This window comes from Lithobates pipiens, unplaced genomic scaffold (genome assembly GCF_037356315.1).
Source record: "Lithobates pipiens isolate NorthernLeopardFrog02 unplaced genomic scaffold, aLitPip1_a1.2 Scaffold_1, whole genome shotgun sequence".
NCBI classification, from domain to species: Eukaryota; Metazoa; Chordata; class Amphibia; order Anura; family Ranidae; genus Lithobates; species Lithobates pipiens.
Genome location: NW_027507685.1, coordinates 188,246,005 through 188,265,150, shown reverse-complemented (window position 1 = coordinate 188,265,150; position 19,146 = coordinate 188,246,005). Strand labels below are relative to the sequence as shown.

At 44.5% G+C, this 19,146-nt stretch overlaps 1 protein-coding gene across 3 annotated transcripts in view; it reads left to right on the top strand.

Annotated features, from left to right (window-relative positions):
• LOC143980704 (protein bicaudal D homolog 2-like) overlaps window positions 1-19,146 on the top strand; it is a 67,912-nt gene that overhangs the window by 30,817 nt on the left and 17,949 nt on the right. For all 3 annotated transcript variants that reach the window (XM_077479022.1, XM_077479025.1, XM_077479024.1), the window contains exon 6: window positions 15,293-16,234. In XM_077479022.1, the coding sequence (XP_077335148.1) occupies window positions 15,293-16,234 (942 nt within the window). The remainder of the gene's footprint in view (window positions 1-15,292; window positions 16,235-19,146) is intronic.

The following is a 19,146-nucleotide window of genomic DNA, read 5'->3' as shown; positions in this document are numbered from 1 at the left end:
ATTATCCAAAGGCTATTCCCCCCCCCTTTTTTTTTTTTTTTTTTTTTAAGATGGTCCTGAGGGCTATAACTCCTTTTTTTTTTTTTTTTTAAAGTAGTTTAGCCAAAAACGAACTCTAAATCTACTGGCAGCCACATTCTAAACCTAATCTATCTAGCAATGTAAAGAAAAAATCGCTATACAGATCTGTTCTGCAGCTGCTCTGCTCCTAAACTGTCGGTGCGGCTTCTCTGTGTAGGTGGGTGCAGGAGAGGCAGCTGACAACAGATGCCCCCATAGTACCTCCATGGGTGACGTCGCTTCTCAGCCATTGTCAGCTGTCCTCCTGCACACAGCATCCACTGGAGACCGGATTGGCTTCAAAACGGGTATGTATAGCAATTTTTTGCTTTACAGGGTTAGATAGATTCGTCAGAGAATGTGGCTGCCAGTAGATTTTCAAGTTGAGCCGGGTTTGTGTATATGTGCAGCTGCGGTTTGCAGTCTGGTGCGTTCCAGTTCAGGTGCAATTTTTATCTATTATCTATTTTTTTTTTATTTATTTTTTTGTGCCTGCATTCGCACCTGAACTGGACCCAAAAACGCATATACCCTTCCTTTTTACCACACCACGGCCGTCCCAGACATGTGTCAACTGGCTCCATTGAGAGCCGGTCACGCTTGCATGTCATGCGAATTGGATGCAGTTTAAAACGCATCCAGTTTGTAAATATGTGGACCCAGCCTTAGTTTTTGGCTGAACTTCCACTTTGTGCAGGGCATTCAAGGCTGATTGTTTTTAAAGCTGAAGTATCTGCCCCCCCCCCCCCCCTTAACTCTGCTTTAACTACTGTTGAAGTCAAAACTCAATAAATGTCAGATAGATGTGATGGATGCCAGTGTTAAGTAGACAGCAAGTTAAACGACATTTCATAAACTGGGGCACAGCAATAAAAACTCCTCCTAAGGTCTAACCCAATGGGTGCTCAACCTGTGGCCTTCCAGCTGTTGAACTACATGTCCCATAATGCCTCTTCTTTTGGGAGTCATGCTTGTAAATGTCAGTGGCTTGCAATGCTTCATTGGACTTTTAGTTCCACAACAGCTGGAGGGCCACAGGTTGAGCACCCATGGTAACCCTTCCACTGTGCCTGCATCTACTTGCCTCAACCTTCGAAATGCTGCAGTTACAGCCAAATGCTGGGCTGATCTGACCGTCAAAATACCAACGTGTTTGATCATTACTCCTACCTGTGCATTCCTATTGTCCAGCAAAGCATAGTTACGTAGTAGGCAAGGTTGAAAAGACACAAGTCCATCCTATGTGTGTGATTTATATGTCAGTATTACATTGTATATCCCTGTATGTTGTGGTCGTTCAGGTGCTTATCTAATAGTTTTTTGAAACTATTGATGCTCCCCACTGAGACCACCGCCTGTGGAAGGGAATTCCACATCCTTGCCGCTCTTTCAGTAAAGAACCTTAGCTTAAGGTTAAACCTCTTTTCTTTATAATTGTGTCTTGTTAAACTCCCTTGTGTGAAAGTTTTATCGCTATTGTGTGGTCACCAGTATGGTATTTGTATATTGTAATCATGTCCCCTCTCAAGAGTCTCTTCTCCAGAGAGAATAAGTTCAGTGCTCGCAACCTTTCCTCATAACGAATATCCTCCAGACCCTTTATAAGTTTTGTACTCGCTCCATTTCCAGTACATCCTCCTGAGGACTGGTGCCCAGAACTGGACAGCATACTCTAGGTGCGGTCAGACCAGAGTTTTTTTTTTTTTTGTAGAGCGGGAGAATTATTGTTTTATCTCTGGAGTTTGAGCCCCTTTTTAATGCATGCCAATATTCTGTTTGCTTTGTTAGCAGGCTCAGCAATGGCATGCAATGCCAAGCTGCTATCTTCTACTAGGACCCACAGGTCCTTTTCCATCCTAGAGTCTCCCCCCAGTATATACATTGCATTCATATTTTGTCAACCAAATGCATAATTTAAAATTTTTCTACATTAAACCTCATTTGCCACGTAGTTGCCCACCCATTAATTTGTTCAGATCTTCATGCAAGGCGGAGAAGTTATTGCCCTGCTTAGCTTAGTATCGTCCACAAATAGTTTGAACTGTTTACCTCCTCCTCCAGGTCATTGATGAACAAATTAAACCGGATTAGTCCCAGTGAACCACTACCCACCCCCCTGACCTTTCCGAGTACTCCCCATTTATCACCACCCTCTGAACTCGCTCTTGTAGCCAGTTTTCAATCCATGTACTCACCCTATGGTCCATGCCAACGGACTTAATTTTGTACAATAAATGTTTATGGGGAACTGTATCAAATACACCACGTCTACGGGCCTTCCTAAACCTATGAGGTGGTGAGCTGCCATCTAGATAAATAGATTGATTTGGCAAGACAACAATTCTTCATGAATCCATGCTGATTACTGCTAATGATACTGTTCTTATTAAAATTATGTATATAGTCTTTTATCATTCCCCCCCCCCCCCCCCCCCCCCACAAGATCTTTCATACTATTGAGGTTAGGCTAACTGGTCTGTAATTGGTGCTACATTGGCTTTTCTCCAATCAGCTGGCCCCATTCCAGTCACACTGTCAGTAAAAATTAGGAGAAATTGTCTGGCAATTACTTGACTGAGTTCTCCATGTACCCTCGGGTGCAGGCCATCTGGTCCCGGTGATTTGTTAATGTTAAGTTTCTCAAGTATAATTTTTAATTAGTGATGACTCTTTAGGACTGTTTGGGGGTTGGAGGATAGCGGCAAATACCAACACTACCTGGAAATGTCAAAGCATTGCAGAACAACTCAGTATTTGGGTGTAAAAAAAAAAGACTTGTAGGCCTCATATACACTGCATGTTTAGACCAGGTGTGTATTGCTCTGTTGTCTAGCTGTGTGTGCAGTGTCCTGTCTGGCCCTGCTGCCAACAGCTTATCAAATTTCTATGAGAGGCTGTATGTATAGCCCCAGTGTATGGCACTATTGAGTTTAGCAGAGTGTACAAATCTCCTGTCCAGCTCAGCTGCTTACAGGCTGTCAAACTCTATTTGGAGATGACACTGGCTATATGGTGCAACCATTGGCATGCACTTTTAAGGCAGTATGGGCCCAGGGATGAATGCCCGAAGCACAAACGTCAGTAAATGTCCATACTGTTAAGCTTACAGTGGTTGCAGCTGGCTGGCACACCTTTCATGGAGATTGACAGGCTGCTGGCAGCTGTATTGGATGGGAGTTCTGTGCCCTCTGCTTGCTGCTGAACTCAACAGCCCTTTAAATGGTGTGTGTTACACATCCCGTGTACATGGGACCTTGGCTGGAGTGGGGGGGGGTGTGTGTGTGTGTGTGTGTGTGTGTGTGTGTGTGTGTGTATGTATGTGTATATATAAAAAAAAAAAAATATATATATATATATATATATATATATATATATATATATATATATATATATATATATAAATTTTTTTTTTTTTTTATGCTTTGTCCAGGTAACCACTTTCATTTATACTGAAAGTGAAGGGAAAATTCTCAAATTTGAGTTTTCACCAGAAAAGGAATAGAGGGGAAATCATCCAAAGAGGATGCATGTTTCGGGGGACAATGGTCTATGTGGAATATAGATATAATTTTCTTCCTCTCGCTGTTGAGGGATATCCTCCCAATGGAACACACAACAAGTTTTAACTGTTCCTACATAAAAGGAGGGGGGTTTAAGCTTTAACTCATAAACCGGAGTTCCACTCGTGTTTTTTTTTTTTTTTTTTTTTTTTTTTTTTTTTTTTTTTTTTGTCAGCAGCTACAAAAAGTGTAACTGCTAACTTTTAATAAACGGGCACTCGCCTGTCTGATGATCCAGTGACTCGGCCACCCAAAGCCTTGGTTCTCTCCTCTCCATGGTGCCGGCATCACTACTGTGGGCACCCGGATGTGACAGCTTGCGGCAAGCATGCGTGAGTCGTGCTGTGCTTCCTGAATGGCCGTACAAGCTTCTGGGACCTGTGACATGTTCTAGATAATTGGAGGGAGGGGCTTCCTGAGCGGAAGTGGGAGCTGAGTGCCTGTCAAAACTGCCCAAATGTAGCATGTTTTGGGGGGTCAGGACTCCTTAAAGCAGGTGTAACACTTTTTAACTTTTTTATTTATTAATTGTCAGAAGTGGAGGTGCACGATTCTGGCTAAAATGAGAATCGCTTTTTATTTATTTTTTTTCTTAGAAGATGGCTCGCGATTCTCGCAGCGTAACATCTTTCACATTGAAACAAAAAAAATTGTCTAACTTTACTGCTTTTTTTATTTTTTTCCCAAAAAAATTGCATTTGAAAGACTGCTGGGCACATACAGTGTGACATAAAATATTACAATTGCCATTTTATTCCCTAGGGTCTCTACTAAAATATGTATATAGTGTGTGTGTGTGTGTGTGTGTGTGTGTGTTTGGGGGTTTCAAGTAATTTTCTAGCAAAAATATTGAATGTCAGAAAAAGATTTAGGGCCGGTTCACACAGGGGGCGAGGCGACACGACTTGCCTCGCCGCGACCTCAGCGGCGACTTGCAAATGACTTCTGTATAGAAGTCAATGCAAGTCGCCCCGAGGTCGCCCAAAAGTAGTACAGGAACCTTTTTTCTGAGTCGGAGCGACTAGAGTCGCTCCTCTTAGAACGGTTCCATTGTACAGAACGGGGGCGACTTGTCAGGTCGCGGCACGACAAGTCGTGTCGCCCCCCTGTGTGAACCGGCCCTTAGACTTTAAGTGGTTAAACTTCCTGCATTTAAAGTTGTTGAAAATTTGGCAGTCTGCCTAGATTTATTTACACAGAAGTTCTATCCCTTTGATCTAAGGCTTCATGCACAGGAGACGCTGTTAAACGCGTGTTCAGAGGCAGTTGGACACTTTTTTTTTTTTTTATTTTTTTTTATTTTTCAACTGCCCCTGGACTCATTCAATGTTATCCTATGTGTCCATGTACACAGTTTCGATTTTTGCTGTGTGTGTGTTTTTTTTTATTTTTTATTTTTTTTTATGCAGTTGCGTTTTAACCTCGTTTTTCAAGAAGCAAAAAAATGGGTTCAGGCGCAAAACTCGATAGTTTTTTTAAAGGTGACTTTTTTTATTTTATTTTTTTCATTAAAAATCTCAAAAATGATTGCAAATGGTGAAAAACCATTAAAAGATTTTAAGCAATTGCAAGTGGACAATCCACAACTTGTGGCAGGTGACGTAGCAAGTGACCTGGCAGGTGACGTGGCAAGCGACACGCTAAATACAAGTACACTGCTGCTCTCACAGCTGCTGCTACTCACTCTAGTCTCACAAAATTGCTGAAATGGTTAATACTGTTTTTTGAGCTTGGGGGTGGGGGGGTCTATGATGTTAGCTTAACTAAATGCGTCTAGACGCAAAAACACCGCTAAATCGGGCAAAACGGGCGTTTCTAAACGCCGGTTTCAACTTTTAAAAACGTGTCCAGCAGAGTTTGCATCTGTGTCTCACGTGCATGAAGCCTAAGAAGGAAGCTTGGTTACAATGTTGCAAGTTAAAAAAAAAAAAAAAACACTTGGCAGACTGCCCAGATGTTTTCTTTTGACAGCTGAGTGAGCAAATAGTTTCTCCACTTGTTTATATGAAAGAATTGGCAACCTCAGGAGAGATCCTCAGGCTCGGTTCACACAGGGGCGACACGACTTCAGGACGACTTTGTGAGGCAACTTGGAGATGACTTGAACACGACTTTGAGACACGACCTGGGGCGACTTACATGTCGCCCCAGGCCAGGCGACTTTTGCCGTGGCCAATCGGAGAATGAGCTCTGAAGGGGGAACTCCACGCCAAATTTCTGAAAAAAATTTGGCGTGGGTTCCCCCTCCGAACCCATGTGACACGGCCCCTTGTCCCTATATAAGTGGCAGCGCAGCGCGTCCCTGCCATTGCGGCCGGAGAGAACGTCGAGTCAACATCTCCAGGAGAAGAAGAAGAACGGAAGGCGGCGGCGACAGAAGACCGGGCCACCGCCTGTAAAAGAGCTATAAGAAGGCGCAGTGGCCCGGCAGAAGAACCGAAGAGGGGGACAAGACCCCTGAAGTCGAGAGGAAGAGGCCGCGGCGACGAAGAAGAATACCGGGCTCCTCCGCTAGTAAAAGAGCTACAAGAAGATAGCAGAGTCGTCCGGCGAGAAGACCCCCGGAGCTGTGCAATAAATTATTTTATCTTGTGTGTTGTGTTGTGTTTTGTGTTTTTTTTTTTTTTGTACTTTATTTTACAGGTGAATGGGTAGGGGTACATTGTACCCCATACTCATTCACATAGGGTGGGGGGGCCGGTATCTGAGGGCCCCCTTATTAAAGGGGCTCCCGGATTCCGATAAGCCCCCCCCGCCCGCAGACCCCGACAACCAACGGCCAGAGTTGTCGGGAAGAGGCCCTTGTCCTCATCAACATGGGGGACAAGGTGCTTTGGGGTGGGGGGGCCGTACGCCCCCCCTCCCCAAGGCACCCCCCCCATGTTGAGGGCACGCGGCCTGGTATGGCTCAGGAGGGGGGGCCGCCCGCTCGTCCCCACCCTCTTTCCTGGCCGGCCGGGTAGCGTGCTCGGATAAGGGTCTGGGGGGGACCCCCATGCCATTTTTTTTTTTTTGGAATCCATACCAGACCTAAGGGCCTGGTATGCTCTTGGAGGGGGAACCCATGCCAAATTTGTTTCAGAAATTTGGCGTGGAGTTCCCCCTTCAGAGCTATTAATTCTGTCAGTCTCCTCCGTATAGACAGAGATCCGACTTGGAGGCGACCTCCATTGAAATCAATGGGTACAAGTCGCCTACAAGTCGGATTGAAGTAGTACAGGAACTTCTTTTGAAGTCGGAGGAGACTTCAGTAGCGTGCATTAAGACGGCTCTCATTCACTTACATTGATTTTTAAATGTTGTCCGACCTGAGGCGACTAGGGGCGACCTGAAGTCGGATTGCAGTCGCCCCTGTGTGAACCGAGCCTCAGAGGGGGTGAATAGTCTACGATTTTATTTTTTTTTTTTTTTTAAACGATTAACTTTTTGTAGCAGCTGTTAGCTTTTTATAAACAGACACTTGCCTGTCTCATGGTCCAGTGATACGGCTGGAGCCTCACCTTTCCATTGGCGCCGACATAGCAACTGTGGGCACCCGGCCGTGACAGCCTTCGGCTTCATGGCTGGGCATGCACTGCGCATGTACTAGCCGTGCTGCGCTCGTGCTAGTGGCCAGCCAATTTTCTAGGACCTGTGACATGTCCCAGAAGATTGGAGAGTGAGAGTCGCAGGAAGTAGGACAGAAAGTCGCACTCTAAACTAGGTACAATGAGCTGAGCGGGTGGACGGGTGGATGACCGATCATTGTCCTCTGCATATGCAGAGCAGACACAACCCACTCTACTCCTGTGAGCTCTCCGATCTGGTCCACCCAGAAGGAAGGGGCAGGATCCCTTTTTGCCTTTTATTTATTTATTTATTTATTTTTTACCGGATTGAAGGTAGTCTTACACTAGGGTGTAAATGGATACTAGTCTGTTTTTAATCTTCTGCTCCGTAGAGGGTGAATGGAGAGTCTGAGTCCACCTGAAAAAATGGATAGGCGACCTGATCGGACAGATCGTATGAAAAGTGCTTAAGATTGCTTTCACTTTGGGTGCAGTGCACCTGTGGCTTTCTTGTGGGTTAGCCACACTTTGCCATAGACTTCTATTATGTCCTGCAGGCGTGGTGCACTAAGGCCCCTTTCACACTGAGGTGCTACAGCGATAAAAATAGCACCTGAAAAAATCCAGCCCCTTTCACTCCAGTGTGAAAGCTGGAGGGCTTTCACACTGGAGCGGCGCTCTAGCAGGATGGCTAGCAACAGTTTTAACCCTTCTTTTTTTTTTTTCTGCTTCTAGTGGGGGATAAAACCACCCCGCTAGCGGTCGAATACCACCACTAAAACGATGCTAAAAATGTCGCCCCTTTACCACCGACACCTGCACCGCCCCAGTGTGAAAGGGGACTTACAGACGGCTCACCAAACCTGCAGGTAATAACCAAAGTCTATTGCTCAGTGCAGATAACTCACAGGTGCACCTGTGGGTCAGCTTGAAAGCAGCCCAGTAACCACTGCAGAAGAGATGCCCAGATATACACTACTTTTTAGTTGGGGCTGAAACAACTAATACGGTAGACGATGGAAATAGTTAATAGGGATGCACCGAATGGGTTTTTTGGTGCCGAAACAGATACCAAAAATGAAAAATACACTAGGCTGAAAACCGATACCGAAACAGCACCGATACCAAAAATGACTGTTTTTAAAAAATATTTTTATACAGGAGGTGGTCAGAGACTGGGGGCATGGTACAGGAGGTGGTCAGAGACTGGGGGCATGGTACAGGAGGTGGTCAGACTGGGGGCATGGTACAGGAGGTGGTCAGACTGGCGGCATGGTACAAGATAAGTGGGCTGTCCCCTGTGCAGCCAGTGGGCTGTCCCCTGTGCAGCCAGTGATGCCGCGAAGAGAGATGAGAGCCGCCTCCGCCGTCTGGTTCAGTAGAGCACCAGGAACATCACAGCTTTAATTTCAATAGCTGTGTGTTCCCCCGTCGCATACAGCCCCTCCCCCTTGTCGGGAGTCCGTGATAGACAGCTCACCCGTCGAATTTATAATTATAAATTTTCCCTCAGTTTAGGCCGATGCGTATTCTTCTACATATTTTTGGTAAAAAAAATCGCAATAAGTGATTGGTTTGCGCAAAAGTTATAGCGTTTACAAAATAGGGGATAGTTTTATGGCATTTTTATTAAATTTTTTTTTTTTTTTTTCTTACTAGTAAGCCATTTTTATTGTGGCTGCGACATTATGGAGGACACATCAGACATTTTTGACACATTTTTGGGACCATTGTCATTTATACAGAAATCACTGCTATATAGATTCCTGTGTAAATGACACTGGCAGTGAATGGGTTAACCAGTGGGTGGCAGTGTAGGGGTTAAGTGTTCCTCGAGGTGTGTTACTAACTGTTGGAGGCTGAGCTTTCATTTAGTGAACACTGATCTCTGCTCCAATCACATGGCGCAGAGATCAGCGTCACTAGTTGCTAGGCAGAACGGGGAGATGCTGTTTACAACGGCATCTCTCCGTTCAGCCGCCCCGTGAGACGATCGTGGGTATGTCCGTGGCGATCGAGTCCGCGGGACCCGTTACCGCACTCATGGGGGTCCCGACTAGCACGCGAGCGTGGCGGCGCGTTGGCAGGGCGGCATTAAAGATTGGACGTACCTGTACACCAATATGCCTGCCTTTGCCATTCTGCTGACGTACATTGGCGTGCGCTGGTTGGGAACCGGTTAATCGACCAGCCATTTAGTTGGCCTGCATACAGAATGCATTATTTGCTGACATATCAGGAAATGCAGTGCAGCACACAGACAGCTCAGTACACTGTCCAGACATGTCAGTAAGTGCCTTAGAACTTGTGAATGTGTGAGGATCCATGCCTCATGGGACAGGTAGTCCTGAGCAGGAAGTGAGTGGTTCTAAATGCAGACTTTTTTTACGCAAAAGTTATAGCGTCTACAAATATACGCTTATTGCAATATTTTTGGTGCAAAAAAAATTGTGGGGGGGTGGGTTTGTTTTTGTTTTTTTGGATAGTATAGCAAAATGTAAATATTGTCACTCTTCAAACTTGTCACTCATTTTTTTGTTTATAGGTGATCAAATACCACCAAAAGAGCTCTATTTGTGTGGTAAAAAAAAAAAATATTTTTTTTTTTTTATTTGGGTACAGTGTTGCATGACCTCACAATTGTCATTCAAAGTGTGACAGCGCTGGAAAATGGCCTGGGCAGGAAGGGGGGGGGGGGGAAATGCCCTGTATTGAGGTGGTTAAAGACTGCAGGGAAGAGCAGCATCTGAACCCAGAGAAGGTGGAGGCTGATAGACTGGGGGTAATAGAAGGCATTACATTTAAAGGGATTGTAAAGTACCTTGTTTGTTATAAAAAAAGTTATACTTCCACTGTGCAGCTCGTTTTGCACGGGGTGGCCCCAAACCTGCTCTTCTGGGGTCCCTCGGCGTCTGTCTCGGCTTCCTCCCGCAGGTACTTCTCATGTTCATGCAAGCTCTCTCGCATGGTGAGAAGCACCTGCGGGCGCGCTCCTGTGATACAGCCAGCGCCTATAGCCGCTCGCTGTATCACACGGCCCCTGCCGCGCCATTGGATGGGATTGACAGTAGCGCAAGCCAATGGCTGCGCTGCTTTCAGCCCCTTCACTCCAGCCAATCAGCGGCCAGGCTGAGCGGCAAAGAGGACGTCGGGGGGGGGGGGGTGTGGGGCGAGCACGGGTCAGGTAAGTAAAACGGGGGGGACTGGGGGTGCCGGCACTGAGATGGTTTTTTTCATCTTAATGCATAGAGTGCATTAAGGTGAAAAAACATTTACCTTTACAACCCCTTTTTAAAGTAAACTTTTAGATGGGAGCGGGGCACATTAGATGGGAGCGGGGCACATTAGATGGGAGCGGGGGACACATTACATGGGAGCGGGGGACACATTACATGTGTCCCAGTGTGAAAAGGATCTAAATCCAAAAATGATATCCAAGTCTGATATTTACCAGATTCAACCTCCAATAGTGTATACAGTACATCTCCTCTGTCTGCTATTATTAGAGATATAGGACCACTGCATATAGATTTGTGTTTTTATTTTTTTCAGATTAAATTATACACCACACTGTTTTGATTGGATAAAAAAAAGAAAAAATCAGCCAACTAATAGATTATGAAAAAATTTTAGTTGCAGCCCTACTGTTAGTAATAAAGTGACCTTGAACAACGGTCTTCCATTCAGGAATCTTCCTTGCTTACATGTATTGCTGTCTGTTGCGGTCCCAGGCAGAGTGTAATTGGTATCCCTCCACCTGTGACAGGAGCCGGCGCTATACAGGAAGCTTCGGCTTCTCCCACTCCTTCCGCAGCCATGCTTCCTCTAGCGCTGGCTCCATTCAGAACACCGATGCTGTGGGAACTCGCAAGCTAGGTTTGTCGACTTGCCATCCCAGAGCAGGAGGTCACCGGGCCACATCGGAGGACCAGCGTTTGGGCACCCCTGGGTAAATGATCTGCCCCTCAGGCTGAGGACATCTAACAGCAGAAAGAAAAATACTGTGTGCAAATCCTTTTTTTTTTTTTTTTTTTTAAGTGAATAGTCCAGCAAAGGCTGGTTTTGTGTTTTTTATCTTTGTAAAAAGCTATTCATTTTTATCTTATTGTGTTTTGTTGTACTTTAAGGCCACTTTCACACGGAAGCGGCGTCCATGTTAGTGGTAAAGTGCTGCACTTTTCGGCTGCTAGCGGGGAGATCCTTTTAACCCCTGATAGCGGCCAAAAAAGGGTTAAAAGCACTGCGGCTGAAGCGCTGGCCTTTGACTTCAATGGCAGGAGCTTTTTGGGAGCGCTGTATACAGTGCTCCTAAACCATCCCATAGATGCTGCTTGCAGGACTTTTTTCTTTTCCCTCCCTGTCCTGCAAGCGCACCGCCCCAGTGTGAAGGCACTCCGGCTGCAGAAGAGGCAGTTTACAGGCACTTTTCTGGTGCTAGTTGTAGAGCAAGAAACTCCTGTAAAACTCCTCAGTGTGAAAGTGGCCTAACTGTGTTATATATATTTATTTAGTAATTTTATACATGTCATGCAATGTGCTCTTAGGCTTGGTTCACACTGCCCTATTGCCAACTGATGGGAGTACAATACGGAGTTAATGACACACCCATTGCAGTACGAACTGTCAATTCAGACAGGAATTGGATCACATGGGTGTGAACGCCCATCCGATCCCATTCTGGTGTGGTGTGAAAAAAAAGGGTCCTATGCAAGTTTGGTCTGAATGCAATTTCAGCCATACAATCCGTGGCTGAATTCGCATCGCACAGACTTTGCATGCGATTTGCACAGCAGTGTGGTGCGGATCACTTGCGATGTCTGACATTGCAGCAGTGGGGGCCGGACCTTAAAGTCAACTTGTTGCATAGACTTTTATAGTGAAGGGGACTCTGAATTTCTCCTCTGCCGTAAATGTCTCTCCTCTATTTGTTAGTATTATATTTATATTTGTATACTATTGTGCACTGGCATCTTACAGTCAGTGCACAAGTAAAGCTGGATATACGCTGTGCAATCAAATTGTACAATCTTCCTTAGATCTGCCAACAACTATGTAGTGAACGGGCCGGCCTGGCTGGATACATATTGAATGGATTGTTCAGGTTTGACTCTATATATTGTATCTTTTGGGAAAAATCTAATCGAGTGTCAGATGGCATGGTGTTTGGTCACCATAAGAGCTGGGTGGCCGGTTGATGTGACTGCAATGGGCATTCATGGTAGTTAAACTATGCATGGCCATTTGATATCTGAAGACGGCGGTGATGGGGAAATGAGCCTCGCATAGCTGGAAGGACATACACTAAAGGGTATGAAGTGCTGTGCATACTTGCACATTATTGCAAAAGCTCTGGGGACCACTTGCTCATACAGATCCGCATTAAACGCTTAATGGAAACGGAATGAGTGGAACTTCAATTATCACAATCTCTGAAATCTGAGCACGACGGACATGGACCAGCTTGTATTAAGTTCCCTTTTTATAGGTCGTTCTTGGCGGGTTGAGTTAGTAGGTCATTTGTTGGGTGTAGACACCATTCATGTGATGTGAAACCGTACCATCTGCAGAAAATCACAACTTCCTCATTTATTCACCATAAACGGACCATGCACGCTGCTTGTGACTGCTTTATGCCTGTTATCGAGCCGTGTATCTAGAGCCATCAGCCCGTGGTGTAATCTCCTACGAGGTGTAGAATGTTTATGGAGTCATATGTGTTGTCGGCTCATAAACAGCTGACTGTACAGACTATATCAGCCACTTAGTAACTCACTGCCGCTATCTTCAGTGTTGTCAGCAGCTTCTTCTCTTTTTTTTGGAGTCCCTTAGTGAGCCTCATTTTAAGTTGATTAGCATTAGAATGTAGCATGTGCGGTTTTGTAATCCAAGTAGAATACTTGGTGCACATCTTGTAGACCGTTTTATTGCCAGGCCTAAAATATCTCCTTCTTTATATGTATACTACAAAGACAGACATACTTGTTGGCTGAGGCCTCATTCACACCTGAGTTTGGTAGATTAACCACTTCTCCTCTCACACCTATTCACCCCCCCCCCCCCCTATAGACAAGAGCAATTTGTACTATAGACCTGTTCACCTGTATCCTTCTCATTACTAAAAAGGATGGACGGATATATTTTTTTTTTTTTGCAATTCTTACAATGTAAATTAGGACTGCAACGAACTATTTTCATTGATTAGTTGGCCGTTTTTGTTTTTTTTTTGTTTCGATTAATCGATCAATAATCTTTAGGTGGCTTTCACACCGTGCCGCAGGGGTTTCGGCGGTAAAGCGGCGCTGTTTTTGGCCCTACTTTACTGTCGTTTTAGCGGCCACTAGCGTAGCGGTAGAAAGGGGGTTAAATCTGCCCGCAAGACTCCACCGGAGCGGCGTTTTGCCAGCGCTACCGCAGAGCTGCTCCCATCGATTTCAAGCACTGCAAAGAAGTTGCTGGCAGGACTTTTTGTGAAGTCCCCTGCCAGTGCACTGCTCCAGGCAATTTATTCTTAAATATCCCTATGCAGTGGTAAATGTAAATAACCAAGTATATGGTTAGGGAGTAAAATATCTAATCCACTCTGAGAATAACAGAAGAGATACACTGCATATACTGTTGCAGGTGTTTTTAATACTATTTTTGGAATATTTTACTAATTAAAAAAAGCCTCTAAACCCAATCGTGGTAAAATGGAAGTTCCTATTCCCTGAAAGCATGTTGTCATCTGGCCCCCTATATCGCCTTCACACTGAGGCGCTGGCAGGGTGTCAAAGTCCTGCAAGTAGCTTCTTTGCAGCGCCTTTCTCCCTGATCAGCGACTTCTAGTGGGAATGTGAAGGGGTGAAGGGTATTCTGGCACCAACACTGGCTGGAAGAGTCACTAATTGACACTGACGTCGATGGTGACAATAATTCAGGGGTAGGCATCCTTTCAGAGGTTGAGATCTACCTGGGCAACGTGTAGGAAATCAAAGATCCCTAGAGGGGGTATGGGCACTGGCATTGGCCCTTTTTTTAAAAACAAGACAAAAAATGAAAAGGGGGGGGGGGGGCGGGCGAGATTATTTACAAAAGGCAAATCCACTTTGCATTGATGGTGCAGTCGATCTGAAATGAGTGGAAGCTCTGCTGATTTTATCATCCAATCATGTGCAAGCTAAAATGCTGTGTTTTTTATTTATTTTTTTAATTTTATTTATTTTTTTTCCTTACATGTCCCCCCTCATATCTACAGTAACTTTGCTTCCAAGTGCACTTAAAGTGGATTTTTCTTTAGTAAATGACCCCCATAGTGTCTTCTGCCCTGCTTCAAATCGCGACATGTGCACATGACATCAGGGCGCCCCCCCCCCCCCCCCCCCCCAAGTGCTATGGGCCCCCCCCCAGGACAGTTTCCCCTGCACCAAAACCCCCCCTGCATAGCACTACATTAATGTGTTCTTCTTTTTACTTTCTAGTGTGTGTGTGTGTGTGTGTGTTTGTTTTTTTATTTATTTTTTATATATTCTCCCTGCTTTTTAGGCAAAGAAACAGCCAGTTTGTTCTTATTGTACATCCCTGTGTTTATAAAATGGAGAATTGTGTGGGATTGGACACAACCATTCAGCATGTTTCAGCCAAAATCATTGGTTGAAGTCGGCTGCCAAGCTCGTACAGTGTCTAATCGCAGCACGGGTTGACAGGGGACACGCGCATGTGCCCCAAACTCTATGGCCGGTCACGTACATGTGACTGTGCCTATGCTGGACACCTGCTCGCAGCATATTTACTGTGAGTGGTTGGCAGGTGGGTTGCACTCAAAATCTACAGAGAATGTTTGGGAGTGGTGACATCACCCATAGGCTACCATGTCCCAGCCATTGTCTGCAATACCCTGTTCTGACTTGCACAAGGGAGCCAGATCACGTGACCAGAGCGGGCTGAAAATGGGTACGTATATACATTTTTTTTCTTGCACAGGTTAGTTGGCATAGGTGTTAGGAGGGAACATTTAAGACTAGTAATTTTTAGGCAGGAATTCTACTTTCTAATGGGTTTTCACCTGTGCCAGTACATATATAAACTTGATACAATTTTTCACTTTAAATATTATTGTGCTTATTTTTATTTTTCCTTTTTTCGCAGCTTGATCGTGAAAAGTCCAACGTGGAGAGTAATTTACAAGACCTGCAGAAGACTTTGGATGATGTTCGGAAGGACCTGTGTAATGAACAGCAGAGAAACAATGAGTTGGTAGAGCAAATTAAGGCATTCCAGCAGGAAAACCTTTACAGGCAGGAGGACAATGGAAATAACCATGTGAAATGCTCCTGTGGACAGGAAGAAACTGAATTGGCCAAACTCGAAAAAGAGCTGAAAGAAGTCCAGCAAAAATATGAACAGTTTGAGGAAAAGTACCAAGAGGAAAAGAAAAGGTGGGGGATGAGCAGACAAGCTTCCCGTGAGGAACTGCGGTCATCTTTCCAATCCGAGGCTCATGACCGAGGGCTGTTGTCCGATCTTCAGGAAGAGTTAAGGACTGCACGGAGGCACTATTTTGACTTTCAGAGCAAGCTCAATCTAGCCCAAGAGGAGCTCTTGGCATTCATAGAAGAGCTCGCTCACCTCTACAACCATGTCTGCATGCGTAATAACCTGACGCCAAACCGTGTCATGCTTGATTATTACAGAGATGGTAAGGGTGCAAAGGTGCTTCTCCGAAAAAGAAAATCTTCAGACTTCTTTGGAAAACTTATGGTTAACCCTGACCTAGAGATAACGGAGCTTCCCAGTGGCGAACGATCCCCACGGAGTAGTCCTGACTCTACTTTGGGGTCAGATTGTGCGGACTCGCCTAGAGAGCTCCTTAGCATCACTCATCTAGTCGCCATTGTCAAGGACCAGATTAAACACCTGCAAGGTGCTCTTGCCGTGTCGTGGCACCAAACGTCTCTGGACAGTATTGCCTCTGATATGGAAAAGGACAAAGAGGTTCTGGTGGAGGAAATCATGAAACTGAAAGCTTTGCTGAGCACTAAGAGGGAACAAATAGCTACTCTGAGGACTGTTCTGAAGGCTAACAAGCAGGTACATTTTGTCTTAATCAAGGCTCCCGGTTGTATAGTATTTATTTTTTAAATGTCTTGTTCTTATGTTTTTATAATTGTTAGTGTTTTTTTGTATGTTTTTATACATTTTTTTCATAATTTAATAAATTAACTTGGCCCTCTTAAGATTCGTGTTTTATTTTATTTGACATGGATTAGTGGGTCCCGCTATTTTTTTGCTCCGTAAATATGTTCTTGCTTGGGCATTATATTTATCTAAATGTATTAGTCTTAGGGCTGATCTCCATGTTTGGTTTTAACTTAAACTGCTTACAACCCGGCCTACAATATGATGGCCGAGCGTGAACTCTCCCATCCTGGATGGACATCATATGATTTCCTCCCAGTCACTTGCCTAAGGGCTCCGCTGAAATCCGATTTGTCACCTGCACCAAGCTGGTCCAAACCATTTCTCTAGCTGTTGCTGCAGCTGTGTGCACTGTATAAACTGTAGGCAACCCCAGCTACGTAGCGTATGTAGTGCTGTGTTCTGTTCCCTGTGCCGTTTCTGGAGCAAAATAGTCTAGCTGAGTGCTGCTCAGCCATTCAGCAGAAACTTTGTATTTTGTGAATGAATACAAAGCTTTCTCTGGCTGAGACAGCGTTTGAGGTCAGCCTGCCTCCTCTTCAGCTAATTGGAGAAGGCTTTGTATTTAATTTCTATAAAATACAAAGCTTCCTCTGAATGGCTGAGCAGTACTCAGTCCGACTCTATTTTGCTCCTGGAGCAGGACGGGAAGACTCGCTGCCGGAACAGAGTGCTGTATACTGTATGTAGCTGGGGCCACATACAGTTTTATGCAGCACTCCCAGATGCTGCATCTGTAAGTGAAGTAAATGGTTTGGATGGACTAAGACATGGATATGCAATTAGTGGACCTCCAGCTGTTGCAAAACTACAAGTCCCATGAGGCATGGCAAGACTCTGAAAGCCACAAGCATGACACCCAGAGGCATCATGGGACTTGTAGTTTTGCAACAGCTGGAGGTCCGCTAATTGCATATACCTGGACTAAGCTGTCCAAAATATTTAACGGTGAATTTAACGCAGAGATCAGCTTTAAAGTATTTATCGAACCAAATACATTTTTTTTTTTTTTTTTTTTTTTTTTTTGTATTTATTTTTTCTATATTGCACTTCTTAGATGTTGCTGCATTAATTTCCTGCAAGTAAATAAAATGGCTTGTTGAGCCCGCCAGAAACCGAGTGCACTTTTTATATCACAATTATCATTCTTAGTTTTTGTGGACATCCTTTTGTGGCCTACAGATTAACCCCCCCCCCCATATTGAATGGAGATTGATTGATTGGTAGAGACCATTGCAGTCCTAATCAGGAGAGCAGACTGTGGTGACGACACTGCTTTTTCATAGATCCAGTACAGTGTGTGCGGTGTCACCCTGGGAAATGCGTTGCTAGCAGAAATACCAGGGGAAAAAAACTATTGCATCCACCACCTAAACCATCGAGCTGTATTTTGTTTTTGGGTTTAGATGTACTTAAAAAAGATATTATATTATATTACTTTTGTTTTGTTTTTTTTGTTTTTGTTTTTTACCACACAGGCCAAAACAGGTTCACTTTAATGTAGCTCTCCCCAGCAACACATTTGTGCCTTCCTTAACCACCCCTTTGCTCCATTCAGCTGTCTGGAGAAAAAATGTCCTGCAAGATGCCCATGTCGTAGCTTACACAGTGCTATAGATCACATTTTGACTGCACTGATGGGCACAAGTCTGTTGCGTATTGGGTCACATTCTCCTGCATACCTGGAAGTACTGGGCGTTTTTTTCAGTTACCAGTGTTGAGCAGCAGGGGAGCTGTGAAAAGCCAAGAATCTGCTGGTTAGGTGGGGAATTAAAGGGCTTGTAAAGGTTTTTCTTGTCTCCTCTGTGCAAGGGTTTTGCACAGAGTGGCCCTGATTCTCCTCTTCTGGGGTCCCCCCTGCAGCGCTCTTGGCTTCTCTTCTCGAGTGCCCCCACACAGAGCTGCTTTTCATTGGCGCACTCGTGTGGGCATGCTCCCGAGTCCTGCTGCTGCGTCCATGGACACAAACAGCAGGACCCGGCTCCCATGTCACTGGATTTGATTGATGGCAGGAGCCAATGGCTCCCGTGGCTGTTAATCTTGCCAATGAGAACCCAAGACAGCGGCTGGAGCTGCTGTGCTCATCCACGTCAACGGAACGATCGGGTTCAGGTAAGTAAGAGGAATGGCTCTGTGGGGCTGCTGCACTACAGAAGGTTTTTCAAAATTCATTAAGGTGGAAAATCCCTTTAGTGTTTACAACTCCCTTAAAAAAAAAAAAAAATTTTGCTATGCCCTGAATGAACACCTAGCTAACCATTTGGTACTTACGTTTTATATTACATAATTTTTTCAGATGTGCAACTTTTAAAATGCGGACATAAAAATTGAGCCGGGAGCCATTTAGAAGTTCATTTATTTTTTATAATTGAATTATTATATTGTTTTAAAAAATAAAATAAAATGAACACAGTGGAGTACTGCTTGGAATGGAATAAGCAATATGGATGTCCTAGAAGATTGTCCTGAAGCGTTGGTACAGATTAAGGGTCACTTCACACCACAAAAACACTCCAGATCCGTTCCGAATGCGTTTCTGCATGTGTATTTTTTATGCGTTCCTGTGTATTTTTTTTTATCTATTTCCGGATGACTTCCAGGTGCACCTTTTTTTTTTTTTTTTTTTTTTTTTCTTTTTTTTTTTTTTTTTTTTTTTATTATACTAGGGTCCAGTGCATTTTTACTGTTCCAGTGCAAGAAAAATGCAGCATGTTCTAATTTTATTAAATTTTTTCTGGAACTGACTGCACTGTAAACTATGCCATTGGAAACCATAGAACCTACTTTCCATATGTTTTTGATGC